The 18,117-nt window shown below is 38.8% G+C and overlaps 1 protein-coding gene and 1 non-coding gene across 2 annotated transcripts; one reads left to right on the plus strand and one right to left on the minus strand.

Annotated features, from left to right (window-relative positions):
* Positions 1 to 927: 927 nt before the first annotated feature.
* Positions 928 to 999, minus strand: TRNAD-GUC. Its single transcript has one exon. It is a non-coding gene; the product is annotated as a tRNA-Asp (tRNA).
* Positions 1,000 to 1,228: 229 nt separating this feature from the next.
* On the plus strand, positions 1,229 to 16,752 carry LTA4H (leukotriene A4 hydrolase). The gene is made up of 19 exons (XM_037389103.1): positions 1,229 to 1,433; positions 2,449 to 2,579; positions 4,646 to 4,766; positions 5,286 to 5,354; positions 6,022 to 6,126; positions 8,467 to 8,519; positions 9,118 to 9,190; positions 9,503 to 9,643; positions 9,884 to 9,907; positions 10,918 to 10,988; positions 11,096 to 11,207; positions 12,129 to 12,273; positions 12,353 to 12,456; positions 12,794 to 12,864; positions 13,429 to 13,483; positions 14,302 to 14,397; positions 14,892 to 14,974; positions 15,780 to 15,884; positions 16,211 to 16,752. The coding sequence occupies exons 1-19, from the start codon at positions 1,284 to 1,286 to the stop codon at positions 16,329 to 16,331; spliced, it is 1,830 nt and encodes a 609-aa protein (XP_037245000.1). The 5' UTR covers positions 1,229 to 1,283; the 3' UTR covers positions 16,332 to 16,752.
* The last annotated feature ends 1,365 nt before the right edge of the window (positions 16,753 to 18,117 follow it).

An 18,117-nucleotide genomic window follows, 5' to 3' on the forward strand; every position in this document is an offset into this window, starting at 1 on the left:
CAGGTGTCTTGGCCTCTTGCCTCAGATCCCAATTCCTTATCTCTTTTATACACGATCAACTGTGGCATTCTATCCTGACTTGGAAAAAGAGAAATTTGGGTCATCACATTGCTTGGCATCTGCTGCCCGCCCACAGAAATGAGGGTTTGTCTTTTAGCAACCTTGCGCTGAAATGTCAATAAATAAATAAATAAACGATGCCTTTCCGCAGAAGGATTAAAAACACACATACATGCAAAAAAAGGAGGGTTGCCTAAAAAGGTTTTTCCAACCATACTAAGTACATGCAAGCAGGGACGCTGGAGGCTCACGCATGTTTTGCAGCAGACCCTTAGCTAGCGCAGCAGGCGGCTGGCAGCTGGCCGCAAGTACCAGCTCCAGCTGGGATCGGCGCAGCCTTGGGGGTTCCCAGTCTCCAGAGTTCCCACTTTGAGGATTAAAGTGAGGGGCTGCGTTGCTACAGGCCAGGAGGCTGCCTTGGCCTTCTGCCGTCCCTCTTCTGCCACATTTAACCCGTCCTTCTTCCCATTGTTTCCACCTCATTGGTTTCAGTGAGGCTGGGGTGTGGGGTTTTTTTTCTTCCATCTTAATTTAACAAAAAAGGCAACCATTTTTGGAAGGTTTAATCAACCCCCGTGTTCAGCTGTTTGAGCCATTTAACTATGAAAATCCTTTCCCCAGCCGTTCTCTCCGTTAAGCAGCTGAGCTTGTAAAACCCTGCAGCTGCCCCAGCGGCCTCCAGGCCCCCTCAGGCCTGAGGCAGGTAGGCAGCCAAGCCCCAGCTGTGGTTTTCTTCTGTGCTTCCTGTTTTAAAGCCGCGGTACTCTACCAGCGCTTGTCTGCAACAGCTTTGATTTCGCAAAGAATTGCTCTGTGCCTGTAGGGTAGGGGCCGCATCGGCCGTGGAAGGGAGGAAAATGATTGTACCTCCCCGTCGGGGAATCGAACCCCGGTCTCCCGCGTGACAGGCGGGGATACTTACCACTATACTAACGAGGAACTGTACGGACGCAACTCGTCTACCAGCCGCAACATGGTGTCTCCACGCTCCCAGCCTGGCCCCGGCTCCGCGCGGCCAACCAGGCTTCCCGGCGCGCTCCGCGCCGCCTCCTCCCGCGATGCGCCGCGGGCCTCGTAGTTCTCCGCGCGCTGCCCTCGCGCTTCCCGGGGAGGGCGGGACTACGCCTCCCAGAGGCCCTAGCGCGGGCACCCCTCCCGCACTAGGCGGGGCGGCCCCGGCGCTGCCCGCGGTCGCGCGGCTCGGGGCAGACGGCGCGCGAGCGATGGCGGCGGACCCCAGCTCCTTCGCGTCGCCCTCCTGCTGCCTCACGCGCCACCTCTACCTGCGCTGCCGCGTGGACTTCGGCGCGCAGGCGCTGCGGGGCACGGCGGCCTTCACCGCGCGCGCCGAGCGCGAGGCGCAGCGCTGCCTGGTAACGGCGGGGCGGGGTGGAGGCGCGACCCCCGCGCTGTCCGCGGCGGGGAAGGCGGCGGCCCGTGAGGGGTCGCTCCGGGGCGCCCGTCGGAGGGGGAGCGGCGGGGTGCGGGGGCCGTGCCGCTCGGGGCCGCCTCGGCGGCGTCTCCCCTCGGCCGTCGCCCCGGTCCCTCCTTCCCTGCAGCCGCTGGCGGCCACCTCACCCCCGGGACCCGCCGGTCCTGCCGCCTGCCGGGCTGGAGCCGCCGGCCGGTCGGGCGCGCCCGCGGCCCCTGCGCGCTCCTCACACCGCGCCGCCCGGGCCTCCCGCTTGCCGCGCCTGCAGCCGGCGCGTCGTGCAAGGGAAGGGCAGCCATGCGTTCGTTCCCCTTAAAATGGCGAAGAGCCTGTTGCCGAAAAGATGGGAATGAGCCATTGGAAAACTACGCTTACGGCTTTTTCACGTCTGTGTTTTATTATGCCAGCTACTTTCTCGGTTAGCTACGCAAATACACGTATAAACTTCATCAGCTTTGCTTAACATGCAAAGCGAAGTTTGGGGGTTGTGGGCTTTTTGCATGCTGGCTCCATAAAATCGTTTTGGTCGGCACATCTTATAGAAAAAAAACCCCAAACCATCCTGTTAATAATAAAAGAGTAACACTTCAGTCATGCTGCGTTATTTAACTCACCTTCCATTGCATGGAAGTCTAGATTCTTAGTGGGTAGTTCAGGGTGGAAACGTTGGCAGGGCCTTTTCTATCATTCTCATTTCATAGCAGCACTGGGAAGTCCCTTGTAGTTACCTTGTTTCCACTTCCACGGTCAGAAGTTGGTTATCATCCTCTTTGCCCTCCAGTTTTCTAATTTGAGTGCTGCTCTCTTAAAACGCTGGTTCCTAGTGCTCAGTCAGTTTTTTCTGGTTTTGCTTAGTAAATACTTTTTCCTTCAGAGACACTTGTGTTTAAGATTTTATGAGTGCTACATTCATTATTGCACTATTTAACGGGTATGTAATATTTGCTTCATTACAGGTCTTGGATACAAAAGACCTACAGATATTTAAAGTGACCGTAAATGGACAGGATGCAAAATTTGGTTTTGGACAAAAGCACAGTTTCAAGGGGACCCCCCTGGAAATCACACTTCCTTTTGAACTAAGAAGGTATGCATTTTTGCCTGTTTCTTTAAGTGGTTTCCAAAATGCACTGTGTAAAGTGCTTATGTGCCTGTAGGATCGTTGTGTAAAGCTTGCAAACACTTTATAAATTTAGGGTGATGCATTTATTTGGCATGATCATGTAGATAAATTTAGTATTTGGCTTTCGTTAGACAGCCAAAACTCTGGGAGTCTTTGTACGGGTCCCAAGGGCTTACACCATGTACAAAATGAGTTGCTAAAGAAAATAGTGGAATGATGTGTAATGCATTACAATTTTTCCAGTGCTGCTTGTCAGTAATATTCTTTCTGCTTCAACTACCTGAATTGTGTCATGTTCAGAATTGCTACAGTATGGCACATACCAAGTTACAGGCCCTGTTTGCCTTTTTCATACAAGAGTTGATCCTGCATTTCTCTAGAACTGCAGGTTACGACTCTGATTATATAGAAACATGTTTTCAAATAATAAATTTTTCATTGTATTGACTATGCTAGGCCCAAATCCCTAAAAACTGAAACTTGAGTTTTAACAGCATGATGGAGAATGAACTATCATAGTCTACCTTCTCAGTTGCAAAACTAAAAAGTTGTTGACAAATTACAGTAAATTTCTTGGCAATTTGTATGTTGTAACTGCATGGTATGGCATGTGCCCAACCTGCAAGCTGTGGTTGTATAAGGAAGTTCCTTTATATAAATAAAATTGTATACTAAGTTGGTTCTGATTGTTTTGTTTTCAGAAGTTTACTACCTCTACAAACTCATGTCTGGTTTCTACTTATTTTTTGTTGTCATTGTTCTCTGAATTAGTGCGATTTAGAAACATACAATGTGGAAGAGAATGTCATACAATAGCTGCCCTTTCTAGGGAGACGCTCATGATCTGATATGAAACTGATCAAATTAAATACAAACAGGCTACAGCAGAAACATAGGCCAGTTTTTGTTTGGCATTCAGCTTTTCTTTTTATTGCTAATTTCCTTGTAAGGAAAAAGCTACAAAGAGGGAGTTATGAGTTGCGATCGTAAGAATTTATAGTCTTGCGTGAGATACAGTCCCCCATGAAAATATCAATAAAACTGTGATAGGAAAGGGTAGGAGTTGCAGCTGAAAGCTTGACTGTTCACTAAGCAATGTGCCTTAACAGTAATATAAATTATTTTCTCTTTTTCTTGTCAAGTATGTACTTTGGAATACTGGTTATAAACCAGATACATATACCTAGTCAGCTTATCTAGTGTCCCGTTCCTCTGATCAGCTGAAGTTTGTTCTGTTTTATGCTTGGATTGTTAATTCCGGAGAGTTGCATGTGTAACCTGGAACTTTCCCATAACAGAAGCAAGTACTTCTGTGTGCTTTTGGTGTCAGTGATGGTAATGATAATGGTTTTAAAAAATAAAAAGTATGAATGTCAGGTTTGTGTGTGTTGTCTTGTTAGCGAGCTGATACCTGTCTTGCACAGAACTGTTAGTTTTTACTTTAGACATGTTCTGAATCCCTGAATAAAATGTGAATGATTTTTATTTTTCTTGTTAACCCTACTGTTAACAGGGTTTTTCAGGATTACTGTTTTCAGTATTGATGTATGTTTTTCTGCTTAAGGAACATACTTAAAGAACATAGCATCAGCTGCAAAATCTGAATTTCATTTACAGAATACACAAATCCTATGTTATTGAAACATGTATGTTCTTTTATAGGCTTTATAGACTTTTTTGTTTGCTTATTGCAGTGAGGTTTTTTTATACTTATGTGTACAGCGTTAGATAGTTGGGACAAAACTAGATGTATATAGCTCATCCAAATTGGTTAAAGTCCATGTTGGCCTTGCAGAGAAGAGAGGAAAAATTTCTGCTTAGTAAAGAAAATAATAGAAGTGTCTTGGACATTAAAATTAAAATAAACTGGCTAATTTTCACTATCATAATTGAAAGGGAGAGGTTGTTTTTAATAATTTTAATGCTTTTGGACAGTGCTGCAGACCTGTTCTTCAGAATCTTTGTGGAAGAGTTTCAGTAGTGATTGGGAGTTGTGTCAAAACAGTCTGACTGTATTCTTTATTACACAGGGGACAAGAAGCAATTGTTGAAATCTCTTTTGAAAGCTCTCCGAAGTCTTCAGCTCTCCAATGGTTCACTCCAGAGCAAACTTCTGGAAAGCAACACCCGTTTCTCTTCAGCCAGTGTCAGGTTGAGTGGATTTTAAAATATCTTTTTTTTTTCAAACTCATTGACATACTGCTGTAATACCCCTTGGTTTCCAGAGAGTTGGAGAGGAAGGCTGACATGGGAAAAAGTACAGTAGCCCATAACTTGTTGTGAGTGTCAAAGGTCTTAAATGAAAGCAGTTAATAAGTCAGGACGTGGCTGAGATTTTATTATATATTTGCAATTTAATCATTCCAGATCTGCTTTACCCTCTCTAGTGTTCTTGTTGAAGAACATGCAGTCCTCTGCAATCAATATATGTGGCTATTGATCTGTCTTACCTACTGTTATTTCTTTTAGAGAAGCCTTAACGATGAAAACTACTATATGCTATGTGATAGGAAGTGTTTGTTTGTAGGTAATTAATTCTCTGGATGAGCTGTATAGATGCCCAATATATTATGTTTGATTTATTTCTATATATCTGCATTATCAATGTCTCTGCATTAGAAAGATTGTTAGTTTAGCTGTTGTTGTTTGGGTTTTTTTTATCCCCTCCAGGCTACCCACTGCAGAGCCATCTTTCCATGCCAAGACACACCTGCTGTGAAACTGACCTACTATGCAGAGGTAGATGAACCTAAGTCATGTGTGTCTAAAGACACACAGTGGGTGAATTGTATTTTTTTGTAGCTGCCAGCATGTGGCCTAAAATAAAAACAAAGAATGACAACTGTAATCTTAATGTAAGAGCCATGTTCCCTGTGGCACTTCCCTAGCTTTACCGTTTTCTTAGGTATATATCATCTCCTTTTTCATTCGCATGTATCTTTATTTCAAAAAAAGGAAAAAAGTGCTGTAGTAGAAAGAAATATCTTCTTAAATCAGGAAAAGCTGTCAGTAAAGCAACAAACAGTGTTGTAGTACTTGAAATTACTCTCATATATGCCTTAAGTAATATATACTGGTACATAGTTAAGGGATCTTTGCAGTCCTGGTATAAAATAGTCTGATTGTTATAAGAAAGCAAAAAGCAAGATGTGCAATATGACATTACAGTTCAGGAGTATGAAGAAAGTGAAACTTTTAACTTCTGTCAGAGGTAATTTTTCTGGTTAATGAAATATTGCCAGCTTTAAGACAAAATGTTCTATATGCCTTATATTCTACTTGGTGGAGAGGAGTTAACAGAATAAATCCGGGCTACTCTCTTTGCTGTTGCTGCTTCTAGTATATTGTATAATCATGTGTGCCACCTGAGTTCCTCATGGCTGGGTAACCAAAATTTCTGTTTCAGATATCTGTTCCTAAAGAGCTGGTGGCTCTTATGAGTGCTAATCGTGATGGAGAGGTGCCTGACCCAGAGGACAGCAGTCGGAAGATATACCATTTCAGTCAGGATGTAAGTGCTCCAGGCTAGTAAAGATGCTTAAGGTCTTATTCAGAACTCGTGCAGTTCACAGTCACTTCAGATGGGGTTTTGATGTCATTGCTAAATCATGTGACTTACGATGGATCTTTGCCACTATAGAAATATGAGGTATTATGAATCTCCCAGCTCTGGAAAGTCACCCAGATCAGGTGATGTTTACTGGCTGTTTTGGCATTCCCTGAAAAGCCAAATTCAAGTTTTGAAGATGTTTAGTATACTGAAAGCTAGTACTGTCAAAACCCTTTCTGTCTGCGCTGATTCTTGGGAAGTAATGCATGGACTTGAATAACATGAGAGTGAGTTTTGGAAAACGGGTCCTGCAGATTTTAAGTTTACCAGGATCTCAGCAGTGAAGCTGAGCATTGGAATCAATTTGTAACTTGAAGTTAGGCAAATTCTGACAACATATTTTTTTATTTTTATTTAAAGGTGACAACTTTGGGTTTTATGGAAACTATCTCTAGCTAATGAGAGATTACCATTCTGACTGTGAAGTTTTATTAAGTGGTGCAGCTAGTTTAATGATACCACTGCTCCTAAAGTGGCAATCTCAATTTACTGTTGTGGCATTTTTGTTTTACAACTTCTTGGGTTACAGTTCTGATGTTTATGGGGTCCCTTGGTGAACCTAGTACATTTTGCTGAACAAGCAGATAAAATTAACTTAAATTTTAAAAAGAAATTGTTTTAGTGACCTGATCTGGGCTGCTGAGGGGACCGAATGACTGCAAGGAGGGATGGAATTGTGTGACTGGCGAGAAGAGGGAAACCTACTCTGAACTGCAGCAGCTGTTGGGTTGATTTGGCTGCTGTGTGAAACCTGAGAGAGGCGAGAGGGGAGGGAGAGAGGAAAATAATTGTGACCTTATCTGTGAGATCTGTGTGTGGTGTTCTGCCTTCTCTGTGAAGCCAAAACATTTGCCACTCTTGGTCTAGTGCATAAGGCTTCTATGTTTTATGTATCCAGAGCTGTATGTTATCTGGAAATACACTGTTGGTAAGTTTGGTGGACCTGTACAAGGAATAACATTTAGTTTAATTGAAATTGTACTACCCTTTTTAATATAGAAAGCTGTTAAAATAATTTGTTAGAAAAGGCATGTGTTTCATTCAACAAAAGAAGTCAGAATGCATTAAACACAAAATAAATCAATGAAAAAAGACAAATGCATCACAAAAAGACATATGCATCGTCTAACATAGAGAATCATGAGACTAATTTTTTTTAAAAAGGCATGTGTTTCCTTAGACAAAAAAGGAAAATGCATCACACACTGGGGTATGCATTTGTGCTGAGCTCACCCAGAACTGCTTTTTTTTTGTTCCTGCGTGGCCAAGCTGGTAAGAAGCATAGTGGTGAGCAGCCTCTGTAAAAATGAATTTATAACCCAAGAGCCACTGAAATTTGAAGTAATTTCAAAATTTCAGATTAGCAAATTGGGCATCAAAACGTAGGGCTATATTGACAGTCTTTTAGTAACTTGTCTATAACACAAGTCAATGGACTTAAATCTTTTCAAGAATATATTATGTGGGTTAATATGTTAAATTAAAACACACATGATATGGGTATTTTAATAAATTATATTGTAATGGTTTGGGGATACTAGAAAAATTTTTTTCTGAAATGTTGTCTTCAAGTAATTATGATTTAAAGTGTTACATACTTAATATTGTTTACTCAGATAAAATGGAACTCTTACAGGGACAGCTGTATTAACCCCTTTTTTCCCCAGAGCACTGGGATGAAGCGTTTCTCTATAAAGATACTGTCATTTTGGAATATTTTTCATTAAAATAACGAATATTTAGAATTTATTGTAATTCCAAATTTAGAAATAAAATATATATATTGCTGACTCTTTCGTATCCATAAATATTCTTGTTTACCTGAATTGAATAAAGCTCTTCCTGTGTCTTTCTGTGTGATACAACTGCCCTTTATCTGAGCAGTATCTCCTAACTTCTCTTCCATAAAATTTAATGGAACTGGAATGAATATGGAAAACTGATTTTCTTTTTGACCAGTAGCTGAACTAGTGACATTTTTGTAGGCAGATTTTTTTTCAGAGATGATACTTAAAATTTTGTGGCCTTTACATGAAACATTTGTGAAACAAGTACTACTTGTAGATAAAGAAATACCGTTAGGGGAGAGAAAACAATGCCTTTATTATAATATAAGGCAGGAAACTGTGGAGGAAATACGCACACTTCTTCATTTACATACCTTTGTTTTTCTTTGAATCAGTTGTGTTGATAGCTCACATTGCAAATAAGTTTTCTTTTTTTTCTCACATTCTCCACTAGGTTCCCATACCTTGCTACTTGATTGCTTTAGTGGTTGGAGCTTTAGAAAGCAGGTGAGTGCATCTGCACCAAGTATATATATTAATAATCATAATAAAACTTAAGTTATTCTTTTTGTTTCTTGGTCTTGTTTCTAGTTTTAAAAGGTCTTTCAGTGAACCAGTGTGTTAACAAACTGCTTGTATCTTGATTCACTCTTGCATCGTTTTTTCTATAGAGTATACTTTTGCTGTAAGTTAAGTAAATACCGTGAAGAGTTTGAAATTGATTGGAACCGCTAAGAGCTTTTTCTAGTTCTGGGAATAGTATCTTTTTCCTCAGGTAACAGATGAGCCTCATCATATACAAGAGGCAGAAAATTACAGCTTCAGCCTCCTTGCTCATCTGCACAAGGATGTGTTAATCTAACCCATAATAATGCTTTTATATTACGGCTTTGCAGAAATGTACGTTCTATTTATGTGTCCCGAAGAGTGGATATGTGTGCTTTGTTTTGTTTTCTAAAACTTACTTTAGTATGGAAAGGAAAAAGTGACAAAGATTCAGCAACAAGGCGTACTTGTGAGCAGTTAAACATGTGCTCTCTGTATTAGTTTCCCATAGAATTATTTCTGGCTCATGGTGTCTTAGTGGCATTTTTACTTTCAACAGAAAGATTGGCCCAAGGACACTGGTGTGGGCTGAAAAGGAACTAGTGGATAAGTCAGCCTATGAATTTGCTGAGGTGGGTAATTTACAAAAAAATCTTTTGTAAACTAACTTTGTTTAACATAGTATTGGAAAAGGAACAGACTGTAGTTCAGTGTTTTGTTCATGTATAGCTGTGCTTCCTCTACCTCCCACCCCAAAAAATGCTGCTGTTCTGTTGGAACACAAAACTACTACTGAAAATAAATATTGATTCGGTCTTGTACTCATTTTGCATGTGGGACATGCCAAGATGAAACAGAACGAAGTACAGGATCCATAGCTTATTACTTGTTCAGTGTTTGTAGTCAGAAGTCATGTTAGAAACTAATGTGAATTCTTGTTTCAGGCTGAAGCTATGCTGAAAATAGCAGAAGATTTAGCAGGACCCTATGTGTGGGGGCAGTATGATTTGTTAGTCTTGCCACCTTCTTTTCCTTATGGTGGTATGGAGAATCCTTGTCTTACTTTTGTAACTCCAACACTATTGGTAAGTGTAACACTGACAAAAGTCAGCTTTTGCTTAGGGCTTGCTTATCCATCAAGTGATGAATATTAATCACTGGATTATTGGATAATTAAATTGGATTAACCTTCCCTTTAGCAAGAACTGTAAATGTTCCTGCCTGCTTTGCAGTGAGGCAGATAGTGATCATCCGTGAAACTGCGTTAAGTAGTATATATTGATGTTTACTTGAACTGACAATTCCCTTGTCTTTTTTTTTTTTAGGCAGGTGATCGATCTCTGTCAAATGTAAGTGCAAAATAGGTTCATGTCTTCAAGTAGAATGCAACTTGAAGTTGTGTCTTAACTTCTTGTAATAGATACCTGAAAACTTGGTCTCTTTTTCATTGGGGGAATTAAAAGTTAAGGCAGTAACTCAAGAAGTCCTACAAAGTGAGCTTTAGTTCTAAGTAAACTTTAGAAAACTGGAGACACATCTATTTGTATAACAAAGAGATGAAAACAACATGGGTGTCTGTGTGCCTAGGGGGCTGACTGAAGTAAGCTGGTCAGTATCTTTTGTCCTGTCCTGTGTATAGATATGTTTAAAACCCACAACTGAGTTGATCTCAGTGAAGTTGTTCGTAGAGAACTTCTTTCACTATATGTCTGTATGCACTAGAACTCACACTGTGTACAGCTTTCTTTTGAAGCAGAAATCATGAGTATGATTTGAATAAATTTTGGTTTTTCTGGAAGGTTGAGTATTCTGGATGCAGTTTTATCTCATGTCTTTCTACTAGACTGATACACTGCTAAAAATAAAAATAATGTTGCCTTATCCCAATAGTACTGAAATATTTGACATGGATACTTTTTAATATATCATGCTTCATTATCCTTCTGGGGGTGACTGTTTTCTTACTATTTGATATTTGAGAACATCTCAGCACTGCAGAAGTTGCTTACGTGGGGAAAGTAGTACTAGCCTGTCACTTGGCATGGGTCCAGTATTCTGAAATGTGACTTCATAAACCTGCACTGTACTACCAGAGGAATTATTTTTGTTGATCAGTGTGACTCTATGACTTGCAGGCTGGCCATTCAAAATTATTTCTGGAGAAGGTTCAGTAGCATAGTGTTAGTCCTCTAAATAAAATTCATATGGATAAGTTTACAGAGCTGTGAATGCTAACTGGCTTTGGGGATGTAATGCAGGGAATGAGATTCCATTAGGATTTTTTTTTTCTGTTGGGATTTGATGTTCGTTTTTCAGAGGAGTCTAAATAGTAGATCTGTCATTGTTTTCTGTGGTTTAGGTTATTGCTCATGAAATCTCTCACAGCTGGACAGGAAACTTGGTAACAAACAAAACATGGGAGCATTTTTGGTAGGTGTGATGTTCAATGCAATGCAAATCATATTTTATAGTTAATCTGTAAAGAGACCAACTAAATTCATTTTACCAAACTGCTGACTTTATCAATGTATTTCCAGGTTGAATGAGGGACATACTGTATACCTGGAACGCAGGATTGGTGGTCAGTTGTTTGGTGAGCAGTTCAGGCACTTTCAGGCCCTGGGAGGTTGGAGGGAACTGCAGAACACGGTAAATATTTTTAAAGTTGTGATAACTTCATGTTTAAGCCTATACCTAAATAAAATAAAGCTGATTTGTTGTGTTACCTACAAATAAGACTTCTCTAGTCAGCTTTTCTAAGACTTTTTTTATTAGAGGATGAACAACTTTGATTCCAAGATATATGATCTCTTCCCAAGGTAATAGTTTTAATATACTCAGATTTTTTGAACTGTTCTAAGCTGTTTTGTAAGGGTGAATATCTTTATAGACTCTCTTGTTTGTTCTGGGTATGGCTAAATTGCAGTATTATCTGTTAACATACAAGCAGCTGAAAGCTTGTCAAAATTATCTGCAAACATGACCATCAGAATTTCCAATGCCTCATGTAACTGATTTTTTTTTTTCTGTGTACTGCATTATAATTTAGCATATTCTTAATCTGTTACTGCCTAGGAAGGTGGTTTAGTTTTGTGTTTAAGTAGCATAGTTGAACTACAGTTTTCAGATTTCCAGCCTGTGATATTTCCAGCCCTTTCATTCAGTTTGGTGATGCAGATTACCTGGTTTACTATGAGTATTTCCTCGGATTTTATTCTTTATACCACCCATCTAAATCAAGTAGTTTAAATAGTTTGTTAATAAAGGGATAAATACAGTTTACTAGGTGCTCATGCTTATGACAGACATGACAGCAATTAACTGCTTTGAGACAACTGGAGCACAGAGTGACTGATCCTAACACCTTTCCGTTTGATACACGATCAGACACTGATAAAACAGATTAGTAAATAGGTTTTGTGGAGATTCACAATGTGAAGAAGGAGAATGAGAAAGAATGCTTTGAAATGAGGCCACCCTAGTTTTGGATGGGTTATAAATGGGATTAGTAGTGATTTGCAAGAGTGCTAGTTTTCCTAGTGATTATATTTTCTTGTGTCTTTATAACAGATAAATACTCTTGGAGATAAAAATCCTCTAACTAACCTTATCCCTAACCTGAGTGAAGTAGATCCTGATGTTGCCTATTCATCTGTTCCGTATGAGAAAGGCTTTGCTTTGCTTTTTTACCTTGAACAACTTCTTGGAGGACCAAGTAAGTGTTAGTCAGACTATGTATTACTGTTTCCTATTTCAATTTCAAATGCTGAAACAGTTTGTTTTTTAACTGCTAGATGTCTTCATTGGCTTCTTGAAGGCTTACATTCAGCAGTTTGCTTATAAGAGCATAGTAACGGAGGACTGGAAGAAGTTCTTGTACTCATACTTCAAGGATAAGGTTGGCTAGTATTTAAAACTAATTGCTTGAAACCTTTTAATTATGTGAAACTATGGCATAGCTCAGGAATTACCTTCTTGAAAGGACCTGTTCTTTATCTTTCTCTTACTTATCTCAAGATTTTAATATGATGTAGTCTGGCCTCTTACAAATACAGGTTTGCATTAATAGGCCTTTTTTTTTTTTTCTAGAAAGGAATATTGTTTTGAAGTAATCTGTATAGGATTCTCCAGGGTAATTGGAGAGATGTTAAAAAGATTGAAGCTAGTTTTCGTAGGATAAGCTTTTCTCTAAAAATAACATATAAAACTGAATAAGAATTTGTGTTGCTTTCTAGGTAGCTGTTCTTGATAAAGTTGACTGGAACTCATGGTTTTATGCTCCAGGAATGCCACCAGCGAAGCCTACGTAAGCTGCATTCTTTCATAGCTCATCTTTTCCTTCTCCAGATTGCACATGATTTTCCAAACACAGTCATGAAGCAGTTTGTAAACAGGGTGAAAGTCTTCCCACAAACCTTTTATTAGAAAATGTCCTAGTACTATGCAGAAATTCATGTAGGAGAAAAATGCGTAGCTGTTAATATTTTCAATTTTTTTATTCTGGTAGAAATTCATTTTGCTTTGAAAGTTGCCAGGACAGATTCTTTTTTTTTGGCAGTTTGTTACAGCAATATTCTTCTTTTGGCTATAAGCTATAATAAATGTGTGAGCGTATGTGCTCAAAAGTATTGGTCGTTTTAGGAGTGTATGGATCAAAGGATAGTATCACCTATGCACAAAGTGCTTCTAACTAAAACTGAAATATATTGTTTTAATAGATCTTCTGAAAAATTTGTTGCAATATTGAGTTCAAGCCTACAGTGAACAAATGTGGAGCTGTTTGAAAATAACGTATAACCATTCTTGTGAAAATATTGCAGGAGCTTTTTGTGTTTCCGAAGTGTGATCCTTTGTTTTTAATATTTAACAGGTATGATATGACACTAGCAAATGCTTGTGTTGCCTTGAGCCAACGATGGATCAAAGTGAGTGGTCAAAGAACACCGAGGTGCCTGTATCTTGAAAAGCTAGTTCTCTTTGTATAGTGAGCCATTCTCTTCTGAAGTCTATCATTTGCTGAGAGAGAGTGTTTTCATGGCTGCCAGGGATTTTGCATTTCATAAGCTAGCCTTTTATCACAGACTCTGTGGATTTGCTATGACTTCTGTATGTGAAGTGCAGTATGTATTTTAACAAGACACACAGCCAGCTTTTGTTATGTGTAATAAACAAACTGGGAATAATCTTTTTGAAACTGATGTTACGGCTTGATTTAAAAACAAATGCCAAGGTATCTCTATATTACTGATTATATTGTATCAGCCATAGTTTCCCTACATTACACTGGACTAATATGCATTTCTTATCAAAATCATAATAAGTAACTAATACCACACAATTTTCTCATAATTTTAAGCACAGAATTCATACAACTAATAGAGAATTCAGCATGCCTTCCTTTTGTTAGCTCTGTGGCTTTTCACTGTATTTAGCATGTTATCTTTAACTTCCTTAATGTTGCTTTTTACATAAAAAAGTAGTTGATTTTTCACTTTAAGACAAAGGCAGTGGAGATAAAATGTTAGTGGAGAGAAAACAAGTTAATTGAAGTGAAGAATACCAAGCATCAGGCGGTAGCTTAAGTCCCTCCCTTCCCCTTCTTGTAACATCCTGCACAAATACAGATCAGTATCTTTTTTTATGTGGAATGACACAACAGTAAATGTGGATTTCCAAACAAGAAATTATAGCTGATTATGCTTTGAAATACCTATTAAAAACTTAAGTAACCATTCTCTTTTAGGCGGAAGAGAGTGATTTGGGCTCATTCAGCTCAGCAGACCTCAAGGATATGTCATCTCATCAGTTGATTGAGTTCCTGGCACTGTTGCTTCTGGAGGTAAATGTGTGCCTGGGGTAACTTGATTTTGGTATCATAAAAGCAGACAGAACTCGCAAGTGTGCTTTGGAATTAAGTTGTCTGTTTTCTTCTAAAACTTGCTAAAATAATCTGCTCTTGCCATACATAGTTACTAAAATGTTCATCCGTGCCTCGCTGATTATGTCTGGCTCTTCAGCTAACAAGTGACATACAGAGTATTTTGGACTGAAAGGTAAAAGCAAAACTGTAAGGTGCTTAAATTTGTCTGCATTTGATGTTAAGCTAGAAATAAAATGGAATGAAAATACTGGATATGGGAATTTGCTAATGTTTATTCCTTGCTCCTTCCCCAATACTATGAGAAGGTGAAAGGAACAAATACAAATATTTGTCATGGTAAACTTTTAATTCCTTTGTAACATCAGTCTTCTTGCATGAACCTGTTTATTTTTGGAGTATGTGGCTTGAAGTGTGCCTCTGGCTTGTTCTGACTATGCAATATACTTTTTCAGGCTCCTCTTCCAGTGTCACATGTCCAACGAATGCAGCAAGTGTATGACTTCAATGCTATAAACAATTCTGAAATAAGATTCAGGTTAGTTCTAGTATGGGCATTTTTCTACTGTTAAATGCTTTCATAAAACAAAGTGTCCTGCTTCATAAATGTCTGAGACATACTGTTGTACAGAACTGTTGTAGGTTTGGGGGGATTTTTGTTGTTGTGGTGGTGTTTTTTTTTGTCAGTGCACGTGCAAGCATGCTTACCAGAGCACTTTGTATTTACACATGCCAGTTGTTTAAAAAAAAAAAAAAAAAAGGTATTCTTGAGGACATAAACAGTCTTAACAAGTATCTTGAAGTATTGCATATTTTGTTGCTGTTATGTACTTAGATACATTTGCAATAATCATGGTTATTCTGCCTTAACTAACTTAGAGCTCTTTGTTTCTTATTAAAAAACCCAAGTATTTTAAATATACAGTATAGTTTCTAGTTCTTGTCAGTTTCTTATTTTTAAAACCAAACAAGCACATGCCAGTTGCTGGAGTTGTTTTGTTTGGGGTTTTTTTTGTTGTTTTTTTCAATCACTTGGTCAAATACGACAAGTGCCCTGTAATTCTGAGTGATGCATCTGGACACTACTGTAATATAAAAGATACATAGCTGCAGAAGATCATTGGACCATTTTGGAGAAACTTTGAAGCAATTTTTTCCTATTTTATAGAAAAGTCCACTTCTGTAATGTGGTAGTCAGGCACTAAATATTTAATGTTGAACTTAGCTAGAATCTCATTCCCCTGGTGACACAGCACTGCCCAGGAAAAGAATTGTGAGCTAAGTAATCATCACAAATGAACATAAAAGTGTAATTTTTATTTTATTTTATTTTTTCTCCCCAGATGGCTGCGCCTCTGTATCAAGTCCAGGTGGGAAGAAGCTATTCCTCTGGCTTTAAAAATGGCAACAGATCAGGGCAGGATGAAGTTTACTCGACCCTTGTTCAGGTAAAAGTAATCTCCAAATTGTAGGAGCTCATGCTGTTGACATTTTTAGTATAATGGAATGTATAATACTTGACATTATACGTGTATTTGTTATGTTTCAAAGTGATATAATACAGAATTTTCTGTATACTGTGGACAAGCTTATCTTCAGAGTCACTTTCCACTTGCTGACTTTTTGGATAGAAGAGAGCTTAGTCTTCTGGTATACACTTTAATGCGAAGCTTTCAAGGCAAAAGTAAAACCTTGAGAAAACCCCCATTGTACCATTTTCAAGGATTTTTGTAATAATGAGTTGGGTTTTTTCTTTTTTTTCCTCCTTTTACAGGGACCTTTACAATTTTGACAAGTGTCAAGATCTGGCTGTAAAGACATTTCTGGACCATAGAGCCTCTATGCACCCAGTCACTTCAATGCTTGTGGGCAAAGACTTGAAACTGGATCAGTGACAAATTTACTGATTTCTCTGAAGTGTTCTTGTTGCTGAAAGAAGAGACTGATTCCACAAACTGTTGATATGCGTGCTTGGTTATGCCATAAAGTGCTCTGCTGCTTTAGTACTAATTTAGCTTAAAATGAACTTTCCACCTCAAGTTCAGTACTATCTGTTTTGCATTTCCAAGTAAAACAGTAAAATTGCTAAATCTCTGGTATCGGGAGAATGGTTTTGTTACAAGCAATTTTTAGAACACAGATAAAAGCTGTTCTAAGATGTAGTCGTTTGTCAGTCGTGGAATTCAAAACCACAGAAAATTAATTGGTGGATGGTATGGCTCTTTGTGCACAGCTTTCTTTTTCATAGCAATGTGGTTGAAAGGTCCACTGTCTGAAGTCTGAAAAATAAATCTTTTCATTGTCTGCTTGTCTGTGTATTGATCTGTATGAAAATTTTTGAAATAACAGTTTTATTTACTCTTCTTTGTTGTGGAGAAATTCTTATTACGGGTCTAAGAGGACTACAAAAACCTAAACAGATTTCAACCCACTATGTATTTTCAAAGCTTCTAATTATTGCAGGGGGGCACTAAAGCCCAAGTCTTTCCATCCTCAGCTTGAATTTTTTAATATTTGCAATTTTTAATCAATTCTGGACATGCTAATATAACAACTTATCTCTAAGTTTAAAAACTTAAAAAAAGGCTGTTATCCTTACAGTTCTTGCAGCACTTCAAGTCAGTGGTTTAGGTGAAACTGTTGTGAATACTGCCATCTGTAGATTGGTTTTTGAAGTGAGTTTGAAAGAACTGCTTTTCCTGGAGAAGATCAGTTAGCATTAGATCTGTTGACACGGATTTAGATCTGAGAAACCGCTATATTAAGGAGTAACAAACAAATAAAAAGCGCTGGTTTAGAGGAGGAAGGTACCAAATACATGGCAAAAGGCTTGGATGTAATAATACCACTTCAGGTGGGTGTGGAGAGCCTACCAATCAATTTATTTCTGTTCTAAGTGTTGATCAGTATAAGCTTTCAAGTAGATGAAGTTACGTACTTTACCAGGAGACTCATCTTTTCATGCTGGCAGCTATAATACAAATAAAGGCATGAACATACCTTGTTATATTTTACCAATTTGAGGCATGCTGAGTCCTTCCATTCAACTTTAACTTATGTATGTCTAAGTAGTTTATGTAAAAATGATAGAAAAATTAAGTCCTAGCCGATTGAGGCTCAAAAATCAATTTAAATACTTTCTATGAATATTGTGATACTCAGTTTTTAATAAACACAAGAAAAGACTGGCTTTTTTGGGAGCAAAAGTAGTGTAATTTCCTTGTGTCTGAAGAGCAGGCTTTCTTCCTGTGTTAAGGACCTAACGAGCCATTCATTCCCTTCTTGCTAATCCTCTGAATGAGTGATAACTTCTGCTGGAAAACTCACTGAAAATAATTCTTCTATATTTCAGGTTAGAAATTTCTTTGATGTGATTCCAAAATCTAACCAGGTTTCTGCTACAGCATCACCTGATTGGGGATTCTCTCGGGTGGGGCTCTGGTAGGAGGAGGGTATCTGGTGTTAACAGGTTCTGGTTCAAGCTGTCAGATTGCAATGAGAACTCCTGTGCCCTGTTTTAGAAATGTTTTACGTTACTAGTTTTGTGGCAACATTTTGTTGTAAAAGCCAATCTATCATATATAGTGATTTGGCAGTTGGAGTTCGTGCTGCCAGGTAATTCTGGCTTCTTGCTGTTAGAGCTGGGAAAAGAAAAAAGTGGCATGCATGGCTTTTGGTAGC

Source organism: Falco rusticolus, chromosome 5 (genome assembly GCF_015220075.1).
Source record: "Falco rusticolus isolate bFalRus1 chromosome 5, bFalRus1.pri, whole genome shotgun sequence".
NCBI classification, from domain to species: Eukaryota; Metazoa; Chordata; class Aves; order Falconiformes; family Falconidae; genus Falco; species Falco rusticolus.

Coding starts and splice junctions, on each gene's coding strand:
- LTA4H (XM_037389103.1), top strand. CDS start 1,284: ATGGCGGCGGACCCCAGCTCCTTCGCGTCGCCCTCCTGCTGCCTCACG. Junction 1,434..2,448: donor GCGAGGCGCAGCGCTGCCTG/GTAACGGCGGGG, acceptor GCTTCATTACAG/GTCTTGGATACAAAAGACCT. Junction 14,975..15,779: donor AATTCTGAAATAAGATTCAG/GTTAGTTCTAGT, acceptor TTTTCTCCCCAG/ATGGCTGCGCCTCTGTATCA.